The sequence below is a fragment of the Papaver somniferum genome, chromosome 2 (genome assembly GCF_003573695.1).
Source record: "Papaver somniferum cultivar HN1 chromosome 2, ASM357369v1, whole genome shotgun sequence".
In the NCBI taxonomy this organism is placed as follows: domain Eukaryota; kingdom Viridiplantae; phylum Streptophyta; class Magnoliopsida; order Ranunculales; family Papaveraceae; genus Papaver; species Papaver somniferum.
This window is the reverse complement of record NC_039359.1, coordinates 171,628,699-171,648,629: the sequence shown is the minus strand read 5'-3', so window position 1 is coordinate 171,648,629 and position 19,931 is coordinate 171,628,699. Positions and strand designations below refer to the sequence as shown.

General features: G+C 35.9%; 3 protein-coding genes across 4 annotated transcripts; 2 read left to right on the top strand and 1 right to left on the bottom strand.

Moving 5' to 3' along the window:
• Positions 1–4,735: 4,735 nt before the first annotated feature.
• Positions 4,736–7,065, top strand: LOC113349785 (NADH dehydrogenase [ubiquinone] 1 beta subcomplex subunit 9-like). The gene is made up of 5 exons (XM_026593812.1): positions 4,736–4,910; positions 5,199–5,240; positions 5,709–5,790; positions 6,338–6,393; positions 6,754–7,065. The coding sequence occupies exons 1-5, from the start codon at positions 4,791–4,793 to the stop codon at positions 6,793–6,795; spliced, it is 342 nt and encodes a 113-aa protein (XP_026449597.1). The 5' UTR covers positions 4,736–4,790; the 3' UTR covers positions 6,796–7,065.
• Positions 7,066–7,231: 166 nt separating this feature from the next.
• Positions 7,232–10,590, top strand: LOC113349783 (epimerase family protein SDR39U1 homolog, chloroplastic-like). The gene is made up of 13 exons (XM_026593809.1): positions 7,232–7,674; positions 7,755–7,844; positions 7,975–8,050; positions 8,334–8,393; positions 8,701–8,819; positions 8,908–8,952; positions 9,050–9,128; positions 9,324–9,385; positions 9,487–9,589; positions 9,697–9,757; positions 9,895–9,965; positions 10,043–10,182; positions 10,304–10,590. Exons 1-13 carry the CDS (start codon positions 7,564–7,566, stop codon positions 10,412–10,414), a joined length of 1,128 nt encoding a protein of 375 aa, XP_026449594.1. The 5' UTR covers positions 7,232–7,563; the 3' UTR covers positions 10,415–10,590.
• A 202-nt stretch (positions 10,591–10,792) lies between these two features.
• LOC113349784 (ubiquitin recognition factor in ER-associated degradation protein 1-like) lies at positions 10,793–14,044 on the bottom strand. 2 transcript variants are annotated; one of them, XM_026593811.1, is made up of 10 exons: positions 13,896–14,044; positions 13,445–13,480; positions 12,978–13,055; positions 12,828–12,852; positions 12,676–12,708; positions 12,480–12,601; positions 12,217–12,347; positions 11,892–12,117; positions 11,180–11,444; positions 10,793–11,086 (listed from the first exon to the last, which is right to left on the bottom strand). In XM_026593811.1, exons 2-9 carry the CDS (start codon positions 13,445–13,447, stop codon positions 11,181–11,183), a joined length of 882 nt encoding a protein of 293 aa, XP_026449596.1. In that variant the 5' UTR covers positions 13,448–13,480; positions 13,896–14,044; the 3' UTR covers positions 10,793–11,086; position 11,180. The 2 variants fall into 2 exon arrangements, with proteins under 2 accessions (XP_026449596.1, XP_026449595.1); XM_026593810.1 differs by having other exon boundaries at positions 11,180–11,439; positions 11,891–12,117; positions 13,896–14,042.
• Positions 14,045–19,931: the final 5,887 nt, after the last annotated feature.

The following is a 19,931-nucleotide window of genomic DNA, read 5'->3' as shown; positions in this document are numbered from 1 at the left end:
GTTGGAGGAGGGCGACTATACAATGCTTCAAATGGACTCATTTTGATTTCTGAGTGATGACTTGTATTGTACCACCATTCTTCCCATAGAATCCATTTGGACCAATCATTTGGTTTAGTTCCAGCAAAACATCTCAAATAACACTCCAATGTTCTATTTGTCACTTCTGTTTGCCCATCAGTTTGTGGATAATATGCTGAACTTCGACACAGCTGAATGTGTTGTAATGCAAAGTAAGCTTCCCCAAAATTTCTCATGAATATTGGATCCCTATCACTTGTAATTGTCTTGGGCATACCGTGTAGTCGAACTACTTCTTTCACAAAAACATCAGCAATGGTGCTTGCAGAATAAAGATGTGACAATAGTATAAAATGAGCATACTTAGTTAAATGATCGACAACAACCAGTATAAATTTTTTTCTATTGGATTTGGGAAATCCATCAATAAAGTCCATAGAAATATCTAACCAAACATCCTCAGGTATTGGTAGAGGTTGTAAAAGTCTAGGAGGAGCTAGAGCTTCTGACTTATTGCGTTGGCAAATATCACATTGATTAATAAATTCTTTAATGGTTTGTTTCATACCTTTCCAGTGAAAATGAAGCTGCAAGCGTTTGAATGTACGTAGAAATCCAGAATGACCTCCAAGAGGAGAAGAATGAAATTCATGAAGTAATTTGATACGCCAAGCAGAGGAAGGAGCCACTACAATGCGCCCTTTATAGCGAAGAATACCATCAGTATAAGAATATTTGGACTCTCTATTTGTAAACTATTGAAGTTTATTTATAAGAGCACTTAATTCAGCATCATGATGACATTCAGCAATGATGTCATGAATTCCCTCAAACACAGGAGCAGTGATTGACAATAAATGAGTATCGACTAATCTTGAAAGTGCATATGCAGCTTTGTTTGAATCTCCACTTCGATAAATAATCTCATAGTCATAGCCAATCAGTTTAGATAAACATTTTTGCTGCTCAATAGAAGATAACATTTGCTCCAAGAAATATTTTAAACTTCTATGATCTGTGTAAATTTTAAAGTGATGACCAAGTAAATAAGGTCTCCACTTTTGCATTGAAGAAACAATAGCTAACATCTCCTTATCATAGACTGACAAATTCAAGTTTTTTCCTGATAATGGTTTGCTATAGAATGCAATAGGTTTACCAGATTGTATTAGCACTCCTCCTAAACCATTTCCAGAAGCATCACATTCAAATAAAATTCTTTAGAAAAATTTGGCAATGCTAAGACAAGAGTAGTTCTTAATGCTAATTTTAACTTGTTGAAAGCTTGTGTAACTTCATCAATCCAAGTAAAAGAATCTTTCTTCAAAAGTTTAGTCAATGCATCATTAATTTTTTCATTGTCGCACACAAATTTGAGATAATATCCTGCTAAACCCAAAAATCCTCTGAGATCTTTAATTGTAGAAGGAATGGGCCAATTGGTAATGGCTAAAATCTTGTCAGGTTATACGGAAACCCCATCAGCAGAAACAATATGACCAAGATAACTAATTGATGACTTAGAAAAATCACACTTAGATTCTTTGAGGAATAACTTGTTTGCCATGAGTAGTCGAAATACAAGTTGTAAATGCTGAATATATTCTGTCGTGGAATTGTTATATATCAGTATATCATCAAAAAAGACAAGAACAAACTTGCGAAGATAAGGGTGAAATATATCGTTCATTAAGCTCTGGAATATTGCAGGGGCATTAGATAAACCAAGTGGCGCATAACTAGAAACTCGTAATGGCCATCATGAGTCCTAGAAGCTGTTTTTTCAATGTCTGAGTCATAAACCCTTATTTGATGATATCCAAAACACATATCCACCTTAGTAAAAACTTTTTTACCATGAAACTCATCAATCAATTCATAAACCACGGTAATGGGAAATCTATCCTTCACAGTAACCTTATTTAATGCTCGATAGTCGACACACATACGCCAAGTACCATCTTTCCTGCGTGCTAATAATACTGGTGAAGAATAAGGGCTAGAGTTGTGTCTAATAAACCCTGCTGTTTGAAGTTCTTTCACGATTTTCTCAATTTTCTCTTTTTGAAAATGTGGGTACCTATATGGCCTAACATTAATTGGAGTAGTGTTTGGCAATAGAGGAATATGATGATCATGTGATCTTGAAGGTGGTAAAGAAGTAGGAGTGCAAAAAATATCAGAAAAACTAGATAGAAGTTCTGAAATTTCAATAGGTACCTGAGAAGTAGCTGTGAGAGAATCAGAGGTAGAAACCAATTGTAGAATAATACCCTGATGTTCACGAGTGAGTTTCTGTATTGAGATATTGTCGAGCAACATAACTGATGTTTAGTTATTACCAATAAGAAGATAATTCTGATCATTTAAGTTAAATCGTATTTAGTGTTGAAAAATCCCAACAAATATTTCCTAGAGTTTTCAACCAGCGAACCCCAAGAACTGCATCACAACCACTGACTGATAAGAGAAAAAATTCCGCAGAGAAGCTATAGTCTTGCAACTTAACCGGAATATTTGCACGTGAATCTCAATAAATCCACCATCACCCACCATTACACGGATATAAGTACCACCAGATTGATCAACAAACCCACATCTCCTAGCAATTATTGGATGTAAGAAATTATGGGTTGATCCAGAATCGATGAGAAACGTAATAAGCTGACCTTTAATAAATCCTTGAATTCTCATTGTGTTGGGAAAAGGAGAACCCAAAAGAGAATTTAATGAAATAGTAGTTTCAGGTTCTTTTGGACAAGAAACATCAATTTCATTAGTGGCAGCTGCATGTGTCTCATTAATGAATTCAATATCTTCTTCAGAGTCTTCTGGGGCACCTTCCAAAATAAGTAGTTTAGGATTTTCACATAGATGACCTGGTTTGTAGAACTGATCACAGTTGAAACAAAGACCTTGATCTCTTCTTATACGTTGCTCTTCTAACGTTAATCGTTGAACTCCAGGAGGAATAGTATTTCTTCGTTGTTGCGCACAAGTTGAATTAAGGATCCGCCGGAAAGGATTTGGACGAGCAAAAGTCTTGGAGAATGAAGAATTTGATTGTAAAACTTCTTCCTGCTTAATAGATTCTTGAAATCCATTGACAAAGTTTGAGGCTCCATCACTTCAACAACAGATCAAATCTCAGTTTTTAAGGGTCGAATAAAAAGATCAATAATATGCTCTTTAGGTAAATTTGTTCGAATTCTGCAATGTGTTCACGTACTGAACCAGTTTGAGGTATTGTGGATAAAGCCATACGAGGATTGGAAAACTTTTTATCTACAAAACGATCACAAATAAGAGAACAAAATTGCAACCAAGTAGCGTCAGTTACCTTGCTTTGAACCCATCTATACCAAGCATTTGCTTCTCTATTAAAGTGAGAAGTAGCAATTGATATTTTGTAAGCTTCAGCAATATTATGTAGATTCCAGTATTGATCAGCTTGAAAAATCCATCATGCTGGATCTTTTCCATCAAAAGTAGGAAACTTCAAATTGATGGGTGCTGCTCGAAGAGGAGAATATTATCTGTAAAGTTAAGACCACCAGTGGAACCAAGCGCACCATTGTTGCCATGTGTACCATAGTTTCTAGAAGAAGCCATAAAACCAGGTGGAGGTGTATTAAGAGGAAAACGAGCCAAGAGGAGTGATGCCGTATTCCTGGCCATAATGTCTGCAAGCGTAGTTGATTTCTGCTTGAATGCTTGTAATATTGTAGCTATATGCCGTCTTATGAGATTCCAATAATAGAGTCATATTGGCAGTATTGGAATCCTGTAGTTTAGTAAGAAAGGTATCCATAGTTGTTGTTTTAGATTGTTCTTCCTCTTCATGGTTATCAGCAAGAACCTCCATAAACTTATTAACTGTCCTGTTTAGGGTATTCATCGTAGTAGTGATCTTATTAATCTCTTCTGTGATTGTCATGATGAACAGCAGAAGAAAGAAAAAAATTGATTTTTTGAGAACAACCGAACCTGCTCTGGTTCCAGATGTTAGGGTTCTAAACCTAACCAAGAGATGAGTAACACAAACCTTAAAGAAAATCAAGAAATAACCATTTTGATTTGGGGTAAGCAACCTCAGAATAACAAAGATTAAAAGAAAAAATTGTATATTGATTGAATGCTTAAACAAACTCGAGTTTTAAGTATTTATAACTAAACTATCTTGTGTGACAAGCAATTCTAATTAAGGAAAATACGCAAACTAATTATAGGTTATAATAAATAAAGTAACTGTCCTAAATAAGGAATTGTATCCTAAGAAGAACTGGCATTGCAACATCATCCCTTGGGTTTTAGTGGAATTATCTTTGGGGTTAAGATTCAATGGCGTTACAGAAGAAAGAAAAAGAGGATAAAACATAAATGAAGCCATTAAGGGCGTAAATATGGAGAAGAATGGATTATAGCGGCCACCCATTGGATTCGTAAATACCATATTACACCGGGAGGAGAGGAGAGATCATGGCCGCTAGTTAAAAAAGCAAATGTATCTTAGCCGTCCCGTGACACAGAATACACACCTGTTGTATAAGCATTGATGATATATTATAAAATATGTGGATGGTAAATAGGATTAATGGGGGTGGTAATTAAGGTGGGTGGCAAATAGAAAAAATATGGGTGGCAAATAGTTAAAACCATTCTACATTTCTAACTTTGTTAGGTATATTTGGTAGACGGTAGTTTACGTGCATAAGTTCGTCTGGCTGTTTATATAGCGGGGAGAGAGAGAGAGGAGAGAGAGGGGAAAAATGAGTTTGACATACGCAACGAGAAGAGCAGCTCAGAAGGAGCGAGTGAGGATTCTATACAGAAGAGCCCTCAAAGATTGTTTAAATTGGGCTGTTCATCGTCATCTTTTCTATCAAGATGTAAGTAATCATTTCTAAACCCCCATTTTCTGATCTCTTACATTTCATTCCAATCGAATAATTTTTTTTTTGCCCTAATTACTCCTGAATCAGATTTGGGGTTTCATTATGCTTATCAATGCTGACCTTTTTCATAAATTTACGAATCTCGAAAACTATCGCTGTAACCTGAATCAATGTTGCGGAGATTTGTTTCATCTTCTCGTTAATGTTATCTAGGTTTCTCCCCAATTTAGGCACAGTTTTTTTTTTGTGTAAGAATTGATTGGATTTTGTGTTTATTTGTAGGCATCGGAGCTGAGAGAAAGGTTTGAAGCCAACAAAAATGTGGTACGTTATCAATGTTGATTTCTTACATATTGGTCAATTTACTTAGCTGTGTAATTAGGTATTCAGGGTATTTTCCTAATATCATGCTTGATTAAGCTATACACAAGTACAGTAAATTGGAGGATTAGTATCGATGTTTATCCTTGTCTTTTTTGATAGACTTACTTGTCTGTTTCAATAAAAAGTTAATCTTCGTAGAGCGGGTGAATTTTGCGGTTATTATTGATATGTGGGTGTATCTATCCTTGTAGAAGAATATGCAGGTGAACTGTTGAGGTTATTGTTGATATGTAGGTTTGTGTAACCCTGTGGAAGAGTTACTATTTTCTTGCATAATGATGGATTTAATAAGTTAGTTTGGATAATGTTTTGGTATAGTTGCAATTGTTCTGGTGTTTAGTCAAGGGGACATTGAAGTTTATTTATTTTTTCTGGTATTTAGTTTATTTAATTTTTTGGTTTTTACAGGAAGATCCTGACACAATCGACAGAATGATCTCAACGGGTGAAGCACATTACAACAAGTTTCGACACCCTGATCCCTACATCGGTAAGTTTAGTGGATGTAGCTGTATGTTTATGCAATATACTTACTCTAGATAGTTTTCTTCGTTGTTTGGTTCTATTTATGTATCCTTATTCCTTTTAATAAAGTCACTCATTTATATTTCCTAAGCAGCTTGTTGCTTCTATATTTTCGTTATGTGTTGAAAGGTTGACTTTGAAACACGTGGTATATATTCTCCTTCTGTTAATTTATGCGTGACTGACTGACTGCTGAAAAGTATATTAGATTGTGGAATGGAAGATAGGTAGAAAGTAGGTGAGGAATAAGAGGAAAGCAACTGTTGACAAGACAAGCTGATATCTCATATAATGAATTGAGGATCCCTAACCATCCTCTTGAAAAATGATTGGTCCAAGATATCTCGGTGTCTTCGGTTGTGCGCCACTGCCATGTCAACACAAGATGTGGCAAGGGATGCCAGCCTGGGAAAAACTGCACAACTTCGTGAAAATTAAGCTTTAGTATATCATATGAATTATTTGAACGATGACTTGAAATTTCACTCTAATTTTTTCATTTCGTGGTGCAGTTCCATGGGCCCCTGGTGGTTCTAAATTTACGCGAAACCCAGCACCACCTACCGGGGTATGTTTAAGCACTTCAATTTCTTGTCAGAAATGTTTAAATGCTCTTATATTTATATATGATAGTTGATTTGTTGTTTGTTCTCTTATATCTGCTTGTGAAGCTAGATCTACTTGATTAAGAGCTTATGCATTTCTTTCATCAGTTTTTTGTCAACAAAAATCACATTCTCTGCCTTAATCATCATTAACAATGAGGCGAAATACCTCATCTGCCTAATCTGTTTTAACCAAGGTTCAATTGTGCATCAGTTTGTATCTTAGCTAATGCACGTTGAACTTGATTTCTACATTCGCAAATGAAATTATATGGTGTCTTTTGTATGTGTTCAATATGGTTGATATTTTGTTATTGTTGCAGATCGAGATAGTCTACAACTATGGACGAGAAGACAATGACTAAGCCAGCTTCCAACTCTGAGCAATAAATAAGATGTTCTACTGTGCTGTCAATTGGGTTTTCTTTCTAGACGTGTTGTTGCGAAATCTTGTCGAGTTGGAATCAAAATCCTCTACGAGAAACTTTGACAGAGGACAAGTTTTTTATTTATTTATTTTGGTTGCTTCTTGGGAGAATGGTAGATTTGAAACTTGTTTGCGGAACTCATCTGCATTATCTGACTATTTGAACCCAAAATTTCTGATCAAATTTCTTTTATCCTCGTTCTTAGAATTTGGATTTCACTTTAACACAAAAGATGGTTCTTTAGAAACATCAACTTCTTTGGTTAGCACTCTTCTTTAGTTAGCACTCTTCTTTACAGCCTGTAGCAACTAACTGTTGTAATTATTGACCTTCAATCGGCAAGCAATTGAATAACAGGATTGGAATCTGGGGCACCTGTACAGTGTGGTGTAACATACAGATAACGGGATAAGTGAAGTTTTCAATAAAAAAAAATCTTTCTTCTGTTTATCCGTGCCTGAGAAGAAGAGATTTCTACAGCTGGGTAAAATGAAGATTTCCCGCTCAAATTACTTTTGATAACTAGAACACCCCTTGATCATGGTCCGGGCTTTTTGTGTGTTATCTGTGGCTTCAAAACAAACACGAAACTAAGCACTTACCAACCATATCCGTTTCTTTTCTTGCTTTGTTCCTTTGTTTTTCTAAGGAATTTCATTTTTCTTCAATAGCGAAAAACAGTTCGAAATCATTAACTACCCGAACATGGCAATGGAACTTTGCTGCAGAGGAGCTTCTTCCACTACTACTTCTCTCGCTTCTATATCTTGGTCCAACTCTATATCATCCAATTCAGTACACCCAACCTCAGTCAGAGTCGGTTAACTATCTTATCCTTATCTTATTGTTTTTCCATTCCTAAGTTCTGGTTAAATTACTTACTCTGTACATTTCAGATTTGCCAACCCAAGAGAGCGATCAAGGTTTTGTCTCTCGCCACCAACAGTAACAACAATGGCAATGGCTCTACTAATCAACCTCAGAAGGTAATTTTAATTTCCTCCACCTTTTCAAGAATTGTCCATTGAGAAATGTTTCCCTTTCCAAGAATTGTCCATTGAGATTGAAAAACCTCAAAAGAATATTTTTAAATTAACTATTATTCTCGTTGAGCAGGGAAATCAAATGACTGTTTCAATTACTGGAGCTACAGGTTTTATTGGTAAAAGATTGGTGCAAAGGCTGCATCAAGGTTATTAAGATTTCTCGCTGCTCACTTAAATATTTTTTGGTATTTGAAAATAATATTTATATTTATCCTGCATAACGAGCCTGCCAACTTGCCTTATCGGCATGTTTAGGACCTTAGCCAAATAACAGGACTTAATAGTATTCATAAAACTTGAAAGTTGAGACATGCTACTCACCCCAATCAATTGGAGATTTGTAGTTTTTATTTGTCTAACAGCCTTTCACTTTCTTGTACGTAGTAGTATATTTACTACCACCAATTTATCCTGTGTTATCTTTTGCAGAAAATCATCGTGTCCGAGTGTTGACAAGATCGAAATCAAAAGCTCAATTAGTTTTTCCTGGTAAGAAGGTAATGAACCACTTTTAGTGGGTTATCTTTTATTTTTGGTACATAAAATGAAACTCAAATCTAACTACTTCATTTCGAAACAATGCTAAGACTTTTTATTTATTTTTTAGAAAGGACTTACTCTAGATTTGTTTGTAGAAATTTTCTGTTTCTTGCAGTCACTAGCTAGCAGATACATGTTAACCTTATTATTCACTTAATCTTTTACACGCCCTCTAACTAAGAACGAACAAAGAGTTTTTGTTAACTTACCCTTATTCTCCTGTATTTGTTGCTGAGATCCCTTATGTATATTGAAGTTAGGGAGTTTCCTGGAATTGTAATTGCGGAGGAACCGGAGTGGAAGGATTGCATTCGAGGTTCAACTGCAGTTGTCAATTTAGCTGGAACGCCTGTGAGCACAAGATGGTCTAGTGAGGTTAGTATGATGGTCATTACAACCTTATTTTCTCTTGTTGATTATAGCTTAATATTACAAGGAGCATGAGTTTTTCCCCATATTGCAGATTAAGAAGGAGATAATGCAAAGCCGGATAAATGTCACATCAAAGGTCAAAAAATCCTTCATTTTTGAATTTCTATCACCAACTTTCGGTGCTTCATCTTTTTATGGGTTGTTTGTTTACTTGCTCCCACTAATTTTTGAAGGTTGTAGATCTGATAAACAACTCACAAAATGATGTCCGACCTAAAGTTTTGGTCAGTGCAACTGCTGTTGGTTATTATGGTTAGTAGAAAACCGTCATCACTATTTAATATAGTTAAATTAAAGCTTCATAACAGAACCTTGGGGAATTCCTTACAATAGGAAAACGAGGGGTGCAAATTTGCAAAAACTTAGATTAGTATGCATCTCATAGACCTTGGGGAATTCCTTACAATGGGTTTCCATTAACTTCTACCACTTTTGGATTACACGCAGGCAGCAGTGAGACTCAAGTATTTGACGAGAGAAGTCCCCCAGGGAATGACTACTTGGCTCGGGTGAATTGTCATTTCTCGACTTCTTTTTAATATGGTTAAACCAAAGCTTCATAACAGAACCTTACTGTCTTTCTATCTTCTATGGATCAAATATTGTACAGGTTTGCAAAGAATGGGAAGGAAGGGCTCTCAAAGTAAATAAAGATGTCAGAGTAGCACTTATTCGTATTGGCGTTGTTCTAGGAAAAGATGGTGGCGCTTTAGGTACATATGTTGTCCTTTCTCTGGCCTCAGCTTTATGAAGCGGATCTTCCAGCAATTCTCAATCGATTATTAGATGTTCATAATATTACCTATTTTACCGAATGCAGCAAAAATGATTCCTCTCTTCATGATGTTTGCTGGTGGTCCTATAGGCACCGGGAAACAGTGGTATGTACTCCGGTGCCAAAAGAAATACTATATGTCATTAGTGCATATATACTTGTTTTTCTCATTTTCTCTGAGTTGTAGACATAGTTTTACTAGCCTTTCCTCAACGGGATTTCTTTCTTCCTATGTTAGTGTAGGTTTTCGTGGATTCATTTGGATGACATAGTAAACCTTATTTATGAAGCCTTATCAAACCCATCTTATGAAGGTAAACTTTATTTGCTATACTTGACTAATGACTACTTAAAGATGTTAAGGAAACCTATAACTTCATAATACAATCAGGAGTTATCAATGGAACTGCACCGAATCCGGTTAGGTTGACCGAGATGTGCGAACAGTTGGGGAACAGCTTAGGTCGCCCCTCGTGGCTTCCTGTACCAGAGTTTGCACTTAAAGCAGTCCTTGGTGAAGGTGCCTCCGTTGTAAGTATTCAGCAACTCTCTTACGTCTTTTGTTCCTTGTATAATTTTTGGTACTCAGTAATTTTTCTTCCTCGTATAATTTTTGGTACTCAGTAATTTGACCGTCATTTCACTGCAACAGGTATTAGAAGGGCAGAGGGTTATACCTGTCAGAGCAAAGGAGTTAGGTTTCTCGTTCAAATATCCTTACGTGAAAGACGCACTCAAAGCCGTGGTTTCTTCTGATAAATGAAGTTGATTGCCATTCTTCGATCCTTTCTTTGGTATCTGTAGTTGGCAAATGTTCCCTGCAGTTGTGTATGAACTTGGTTTGTATCCAAAAGTTAGTACTTCTAAGCACTTCTAAGACATAAACCATGCGAATGGAACATTTTTTGATGATCAAACTGCACATAACTTTTTTCTTCATTCTATATAATATAAGAAGAAATGAAGAATGTCTTCAAGTAAATAGACCAAGGAAAGCTGATGAGGTCCCTCATCATAGCTTTCCTCTAATAGTGCGCCATGAGAAAAGGGAAACAGTTCAAATTATAAGAACACAGACCCAAAAACTGCCAAAAAAAAGTGAACCGTGTGGAGTTGGAACTCAAAACCATTGAGCCATTCATTTTTTTTAACTGTACGAAATTCATCATAGAAAAGAAAGATATCATCACCAACTCAGAATCTACTTTTATAATACAAATGATACAGTAGAAAGTCTATGTTTCATCATCTTATATTTTGATCCAGCTGAAAGAGGTGAACAAAAAAAACAAGAGCTTAAAGTTTGAAACCCCGCAGTGGGACTAGATCAACCCTTCAATGAGTACTTCTTCCCTGTAAAAGCTTGGAACTTTGGGTCTTCTTTCTTTTCAGGCTGCTCTTGTTTTGCATCTTTTGCAGGAGCAGCAGCAGCGGCCTGCAGGGCACAAGAAGCAACAAGTAACAGTCAGCAAGAAGTTGTTATTACTTAATTATTAAGCTGCACTCACTATTGACAGAAATACTGTACCTTAGGTGTTTCTTTCGGAGCTGCTGGTTTTGCATGTGAACCAAACACTAGCTTTCCTTGAGGCTGACGAGAAGTAGACTGTGATGTCGAAGCCGCTGGATTTGGCACACCAGCAGCACTTGGCTCTGGTCGCTTGTCTTTGGCACCACTGCTGGAAGAAACTGGAGAAGGCGGGTTCTTCAAAGGTTTTCCATCTAAGCGTCTTCCACCACCAGTAAATGGTTTGAACTTTGGCTCTTCCTCGATTTGGGGTTCTTGAACTGCAAGTATGTAAACAGAATGGGGTGAATGTTGAAAGTGAATGCTTAATCAACTACATAACTAGCATTTGAACTTTTTAACCATATATTCATGACAGTCGAGCTCAAGCAGCACATGGAAATTGATTGAGAAGTAGCACGTCATGCCACGAGGAAGGATCACCAAGATCATCAAAAGTACATTCACCGTGTATGACCAATTAAGGTATGGACACTCTCCAACAACACCGATAAGAAGCAGGTTGGAGTATCATAACAAACCATATATGATGACGGTATTAACAACTTCTGACATGGCCACAAGAATCTCCACCAAAAGAGCTTTGTAAGTGAATAGACTTGGCACATGAATAGTCAAACCATTTCAACACAATGCAAATCCACCATGGCAATTTTAAAGCTGAGGAAGTGGATGATACTGAAAAGAAGATCGGATATTCAAACTACAAACCTGCTGATGCTGATGCTTTGCTTAAAGGAACAGATGGAGAAGGTCTTTCAGGCTCTACATAATCAAGGGGAGGAGCAAAATCCACCTCACAATCCGTTTCAATGATACTAATGGCGTTTGCAGGTTTTGATTCCACAATATCGATGTAATATTTCTTATTGTTGTAGGCTACCATTATACTGTCCCCAGTGGTTAAGCAGGAGAAGTTCCTTAATGTTGTCTCCAAACTGTAGAGAGAAAAAAAACACGAGAAAAGTTCGGATACCTCTCCTACCATTATCACCACTCTATGCAATATTGCACGCCTACCATATTCAGATACTCACATGGCTTTGGGGTTGGATATATCCAAAAAATCCTTTGTGTGTGGCTGCAGTTTCACATATGTTCCCTTCGGAAGAGTTACATTTTTCACCCGAACAGTACCTCCCTCTTCTAGGAGCATGTTTTGCATCATCTAGAGGGAGAAAATATGGGAAACAAAACACATAATACAAGTCAGACCATAGAGAAAGGCTTTACTCTTTTTCCTTGAACTGGAAGGAAAAGGATGGAATAGATAAGAGAAATAGTACTATGAGATACTTACCCAGTACGGCATGTAGATCATCCCCTCTTCCGCAATGAATTCCAGCACACCACAATGTGACACCCGCTCCGTTGCAGCATTTCGGACCTCGAACAACATTGGATAATCAATATGAAGAGATGCTGCACATAAAATACTTTTGTTAAGAGATTATGTAAAATAGAGACGAGCAACCAACAAAATCAAGAATTCTCACCAAGGCGGTCAAGTGCCGAGGGCGGCATTATAACTGAAACAACAAACAGCAAGACAATAGGTGAATATAAATTTACTTTGAATAGACAAAGATGCCAATATCATGAAGAGAACAATTTATTCAAAACTCAAAAGCCGTAAAGAAGAGTATACTTTTATCACCGCTTTCCAGCTGAGGCTGCAGAGTCAAAAAGAAAGATGTAATTAGATCTAATAATGAGGGTTGAAGATGAGAAAACAATTCACTTACTACACAATACTGAAAAGTATTGACTCACAGAGAACCGTATTACAGATACAAACCTTATCAATAAAAGATGCAGGGTAGCAACGATATGTCTGCTCAAACGATGTTCCATGATATCCATATTCTTCAAAAAACTGCAGAAAAACAAAAGCTGTGATTAGACCAGGCAAGTAAAAAAATTATTTGTCCATGGCCTGCATATTTCAAAGCCTAATATAGGTAGAGTCAGAGAAACTCATTGAACTGCAACATTGAGATACGTATATTTTTCAAATATGAAAAAACCTTAAAAGATATCATCTTTCAATTATATGCAATCACAGCATTGGGATTCAGCTGAACTCAAAGCTTAATATAGGTAGAGTCAGAGAAACTCTTTGAACTGCAACATTGAGATACATATATATTTGAAATATGAAAAAAACTTAAAAGATACTATCTTTCATTTATATGCAATTCAAAGCATTGGGATTCAGCTGAACAGTCCAACTAATCTGGAAACGATAAAATGTTTGTTCCGTACCATTGTCGCTGCTCTGAATGCTTCTCAGGATCCTCCCTGAAAATAGATCGTCACCACACATCAAACAGAAACAAAATAAATAAAAGGAATAATTTTTCCTGATTTCACAGACCAATAATCTGCTAAAAGAAAACCACACAATGGAACACTCACAGATTAGTCAGAAACAAATTTATCAACTGATCTTCAACTCTCTAGGAATAAATTAAACTGATTACACCATCACTCCGAAAAGGGTTCTATCAGAACTAGGTTATAGTATATTGTATAATCAGAAACCCTAATTAAGATGAGGAAGGACCATAAATCATATGACAGAATCAAAATAAAGTAACATCAGATTGAATTTCCAATAACTAAAGGGATTGATACTTATAAGAAAAACATGAAGCAGTACTGATAAAAAAAGAAAGCAATTAAAGGAATAATGTTGCCAAAGAAAAATTAGTACCAATCACTGTTGATATGCGATCTTCAAGAGCAAACCCTAAAAGTGGCGGGCAACGACAGAGTGGATTCACCAAAATTGTGAAATAAATATTTAGGAAGGAACGAAAAAGAGAAAACTGATAGATAGAGAATAGAGTAAACTTATGGTGAAGCTAAGATGCGCACACCCGGTGCATAGGATACCAATTCTACAAAAGAGGCGACTCAGTCGATTGGGCTTGGAATATCTACGTGCTTCTCACGCGACCCTATTACAGACTACAGTAAGTACGGGAAAATTAGGCTAAGAAATCATACCGTCATGCCCAAGTAATTTTCACTATCCAGTAGCACTCGTAATTTTTTAAAATTATTAAAAAGATGCATAAATATTCAAATACCCATGTAGTTTTCTTTCAACGGTTTTGGGCAGTTTCATTAACTTCCCGAAACGATCACATCATTTATTTTCAGCAATTTTCTTTTGAACGAACCTCAGCAATATTCATTATTTCAGCAAAAGGTGCAGAAATAATTAGACTTGCTCAAAACTTAACAATCATGTGCGAGTTTAACTCAGTAAAACCCACTCAGTCACCTGTTCCGATTCATACCTAATCTACCCTCCCTAGTCAGTTAGCTACAGTTCTATGGTTAGGTTAGGGGATACAAAGTTTTTTCTCGTGAAGAAGATTCTCTAATGGAGCAAGTAAGAGGAAGATATTGTTACTATGCGATCCCTGGAATTTCTAAACACGCATCACAATCTAAAATACGTAAGGCTTACATAAAACTAGCTCTGAAATGGCATCCGGATAGACGGAACTTAAGGAAGTCAACAATGGGCAGTGAAAGGAATTCAACAATGGGTAATGAAGCTAAGCAAAGGTTTCAATAAATTCAAGAAGCTTATGCAGTTTTGTCAGATGAAAGGAAGAGATCAGTGTATGATATTGGATTATATGATCCATTAAAAGAAGAGGACGAGGGCTTCTTTGATTTTATGAAGGAGATGTTGTCGATCGACAAATGCACAGAATCATAATAGTTTTGAAGATCTTCAAAAGATGTTTAATGAGCTAACAAGGGGCTACAAGGTACAATTTCACAACGAGGATGATGACAAAGTACTGATCAAACAGCTGGAATGAAAGTTTGTGGAACTGATTTACCATCTCAGTTCAGCAGCGTGCCTGCCCCTGTATATTCATAACTTTGTTATTAGTGGGAAAGATTGGTATTCACTTCGGTTTGTAGTTTATTTTGTTATGTACAATTGAATGAAACTGTCTCTTTGTTCCTACAAAAAAAAAACAATTTATGCAATGTGATCCAACATTATTGTGGTTGGATTAACTTTTGGAATTTCAAATTGCATTATGGATCTTTCAAAAAACAAAAAAAAAAAAGGTTACGGGATACAGGTTGGGTTTGTATGAAGAGCAAATTCTTGTGTAATCGTCATCCTTTGTTGAGCATATTCTCTTCCGCGAAGTTCACGTTAATAAGAAAAGCGGTGCATATTTTGTGTCGGACGTTCCTATAAAATAAATTGGTTAGCTCGATGACATGGTCGTATAAATTTAAATGAGTACGTTATTTTTGAAGGTACTATAAATTATGACAGGTAACTCACCTTAAGGGTATTATCAATTTAACTAGTGACGCATACTAGTCTGTATCATAAAAAAAATTGGGTACAATTTTTTAAGTTCCGACAGAAATTGGTTTGTGCTTCCGGTAAATTTGTGCAACACGATTGATTAAGGAGGTGATGGAATTTTGGTTTGTGGTTTCCATACGCGTGCCTAAGTGAATAATATGTACATAAGGGTCTTTATTTCGGAAGTTGCAATGAAAAAGGAAAAGATGATTACATCACGTTATGCACTACTCCGTTAACAACGATACTCTCTGTAGATTTTCACCACGTTGAAAAGAGCTCTACTGAAAATACACATGAAACATTGATAGTAAATATTACACTTTGGACATGTGCAACGAGAACATGTTGTGGAATTATAAACTGTGCCTGTTATGAATCACGATAAGGGATGTGATTTGTTTTTCCTGGACTGCCATTAGTAAGAGCATTAAAAACATTTCCAAGAGATGATAAAGATTTGTTGATGGTCTTTTCTTCATCAAGTACTTCCCATTCAGTTCCAGTTTTTTCCACTTTTTCATACCCAGCCAAGTACTTCTCCTCTAGATTATAGAAACTTTCCTCTAGGTTATTTTTAAATTACTTATCCTTTGAGTGCATCACCTTTCAAGAGCAACTTATAGAAATTTTGGTCCATGAAAGTTGATTGATATCTTGCACCGAATGTTAATACAAAAATAATCACATGCATGATATTAAAACTGCTGGGTTCCATGAAATCCATTGATTCAGAGGTATTCTGATCTTCAAAAAGAATAAATTATTTTACCTTAAAATTTTAGTTGATGTAAAACTATAAGTACATCCATTTGTTCAACACCACCTTCTAGTTAATGTGAAAAAGAGTTACACATCCCCTATAACTACGACCTACGGGTAACTAAAGGTTACATACATTCAATAATGATGGATCCCGAATGTTGACGGTGCAATAACTTTTTATTTACTCATGTCCATGTGAGCAAATGCATAAAATATTTGACATCTTTCGATTAAAAAACCTCTGAAATAGTTAACAAAAACAAAATTACTAATGTGTGAGATGTGAACTATGTGCATCATTAACACGTTGTTTCTATAAAAACACCCACATTCCAGAGATGCATATACTTCATTAATAATGTCAGCACCATATCCCTTCCTCCATTCAAGTATTATTTCTACATAAACACACACATTCTAAAGATACGCATACCTCATTAATAGTGTCAGCAATTAATATATCCCTTCTTCCATATAATCTTTGCGTTATCGATATCAAAGTTCCTCGTTTTCTAAACCTGCAACCCACCAAAATTCATACCAGTGACCACAAATTGTTATATATAAGTTAATTATTTCGCAAATACGTTGGTTATCTAGACAGACACACAGGTGAATTACCAAGACTGCGCTAGATTTTTTTTAAAATTACTTAACCCCACCTGAATCTGAAGGGGAAGTATTTGAGTGGAAAAGACTCCACAAGAATCAGTTTTCCAAACTTCGACCTATAGACAATCATATACTATTTATCTAAAACTTAGACATGGATTGGAAAATTTGGGTTTTCAATTTAAAAATAAGATAATACCTTTTGTCGTTTGCTGAGTCCAACTGAATTGTAAAGATGTAGACACAATGAATTCTACTACCGTTTAACAACAATTTTAAGGTTAATGCAAGTACTACTTACTACTTCTTAAATGCAATTAAAACTGCATTTTCCTCTAAAAGGATACGCGTCTTTCCACCAGCTCTATTTGCGGCTCCATTCTGCATTCATGGAACTTCTGTTTAGGGGAATGAAGATGCATAAAACGGAGATAAGATAAATACCAAGCTATGTTATATCATTTTCCTTACCGAAAGGTTTTGTGATGCTTCTGTTGTATCAGAGATAAAGTCCTGGAAAAATCAAGTGACAAGTTGCTTAAAAGTCTTAACTTCCTTTTATGTTGCACAATTATGACTTGGTCTAATTGTCCCGTATACAAGTGAACTGTTGAAGTTCACTTTGTAACTTGCATAAATATAGTTCAAAGAACTTGATACAGTCTAAGATAAGTCAGAGCAAAATTAGAACCATATCTCTGGAGGAAAAGTTGTGTGTCAGAATAGGGATCGTATAGCTGATTGCTACATCATTACTTTGTGGGACATAAACACTAAAAGATCACATGGAACTCTCATCCACTGGTAGTTCATGTTGATAGTTAGGAAACATGGAATTCTCCTGGAAGTTTGACTTACCTCGGTAATTCCAGTCAAATATATTCCATGGAGCTTACTCTCTTTGATTTGCAAGTTGTATTTCGATAAATTAAATAGGTCCTTAAACAAAAAAATTCCAGAAAAACCCCGGGACCTAGTCCAGATTTGAACACCACACTGTATTAAGCCGCTACAGGCACTAGCCTACTCCAAGTTAACTTCAGACTGGAATGTAGTTGAGACCTAATCAATCTTACACTGATCAAGGTACAGTTGCGCTCCTTACGTCTCTGAATCCAAGCAGGAATCTACACACTTGATTCCCTTAGCTTATCTCACCCACAACTAAAAGTTGCTACGACCCAAAGTCGAAGACTTGATAAACAAATCTGTATCACACAAAAAAGTCTATTGTATAGATAAATATGTCTACCACAAATATACCTATGATTTTTGTTCTGTCTTTTGATAAATCAAGGTGAACAGGAACCAATTGATAAACCAGACTTATATTCTCGAATAAAAGCCTAGTGTTATCAATCACCTCACAATAATCTTAATCGATTAACGAAACAAGATATTGTGGAATCACAAACGATGAGACGAAGATGTTTGTGACCACTTTTCAATCTTGCCTATCGGAGAATAAATCTCGATCAAATCTTAAAGAAGATAGTACTCAATCACGATAGAAAACAGCAAGATCAGAACACGCAACTACAGAGAAAATAGTTGGGTCTGGCTTCACAATCCCAATGAAGTCTTTAAGTCGTTAACCTACAGGGTTTCGTGAAAAACCTAAGGTTAAAGGAGAATCGACTATAATCACAACTAGTATCACATAGAAGGTGTGAGGATTAGGTTTCCCAGTTGCTAGAGTTCTCCTTTATATAGTCTCCAAATTAGGGTCTGCAATCAATGTTACCTTGGTAACAAAACATTCAATATTCACCGTTAGATGAAAACCTGATTAGATTCAAGATAATATATTTCAACCGTTAGATCGAACTTAGCTTGTTATGCACAAATGAAATGTGCCGTCATTTAGATAAAGGTAACTGTGCCTAAATGTGTACACTTAGTTGGTTCAACAATAGTTAACCAATGGTTAGCCATATGAGCACTTTCATATCCACCTTATTCATCTTTATCATAACTAGTTAAAATGACTCAAATGAAACTAGTTAGAGAGTTGTTCAATTGTTTATATTCTCATAGAAGTATACAAGACACAATAATGGGAGACTCCTTGTACGTCTCGTACTTTGGTTTGGTGAAGGATTTGGAAACCATGAAATCTATATATTTCCCCGATCTAATTCATGAACACCTGATGGACAACATCAAGAATGTAAAAAAGACAATATTCTTCTCAGGAATTGCGGTCGTTGCACCATATACTTTCTTGTAAGTTAGATTTTTTCACTTGCTCAATCTCTGTCAGTAAATCATATATACAAAAAATCTTATCCAGCTTTGGTTGGCTTAATACTCTTATTTAGCTGAGCTATCCGACACTGTCAAGGTCAATCCTAATGTTACACCAAGAGCTGTAAGGTGGGACTTTGCAACAATGGATAAATTAATGAACAACAAGCATATTCCAAGCTTAGAGGTATTTGTTTATGTCTGTTTTGCAGTAATGAACCTTGAAGTTTTTTATAAAAGTGTTATGCAGGTTATGTAAGAAAAAATATGAATGGATAATAGGTTATGCACCTTAATAAAAAACGTATAACATCTTATGCAACTAAAATTGTGAATGCATAACCAGTTATGCATTATTAAAAATTGTTACATCACAGGTTATGTCATTCATATCTGTTACATTTACGTTGATATTTGTTATACATCCCCTGATGAGCGTTATGAATCATGTTGCAGTTTCATAATAACTTTAGAGATGAGTACAGTGCAATACAATTGGAACTCTGCGAACCTATAGAACCAAGAACAAGGGGAGAACTACTTACTCTCCCTGCAATAAATCTGGAAGAGAAGAAGGACAGGTATGAAGAAGCGTTCCAGGATACGTTACAGATTATTTAAGACCTGGAATGTATGAATAGTCCTGTAAAAAGTTTGGAGAATGTTCAAGCAATGCTAAATGACCTGAAACAGACTACGGAAACAAAAAGACAGATTGGAGAAGGATTCGATTATGAGTTTTATTATTTTTAAAGAGATTTCTCGTTGCAA

Bases quoted from the DNA above. Each gene is read 5' to 3' on its own strand.
- LOC113349785 (XM_026593812.1), top strand. From the start codon at position 4,791: ATGAGTTTGACATACGCAACGAGAAGAGCAGCTCAGAAGGAGCGAGTG. The intron at 5,241-5,708 runs GTACGTTATCAA...TGGTTTTTACAG, and splicing joins TTGAAGCCAACAAAAATGTG to GAAGATCCTGACACAATCGA. The intron at 5,791-6,337 runs GTAAGTTTAGTG...TTCGTGGTGCAG, and splicing joins ACACCCTGATCCCTACATCG to TTCCATGGGCCCCTGGTGGT.
- LOC113349783 (XM_026593809.1), top strand. From the start codon at position 7,564: ATGGCAATGGAACTTTGCTGCAGAGGAGCTTCTTCCACTACTACTTCT. The intron at 7,845-7,974 runs GTAATTTTAATT...CTCGTTGAGCAG, and splicing joins CTACTAATCAACCTCAGAAG to GGAAATCAAATGACTGTTTC. The intron at 8,953-9,049 runs GTCAAAAAATCC...TAATTTTTGAAG, and splicing joins GGATAAATGTCACATCAAAG to GTTGTAGATCTGATAAACAA.
- LOC113349784 (XM_026593810.1), bottom strand. The intron at 12,853-12,977 runs GTTTGTATCTGT...TTGACTCTGCAG, and splicing joins CTGCATCTTTTATTGATAAG to CCTCAGCTGGAAAGCGGTGA. The intron at 12,602-12,675 runs GTGAGAATTCTT...TTTTATGTGCAG, and splicing joins CTCGGCACTTGACCGCCTTG to CATCTCTTCATATTGATTAT.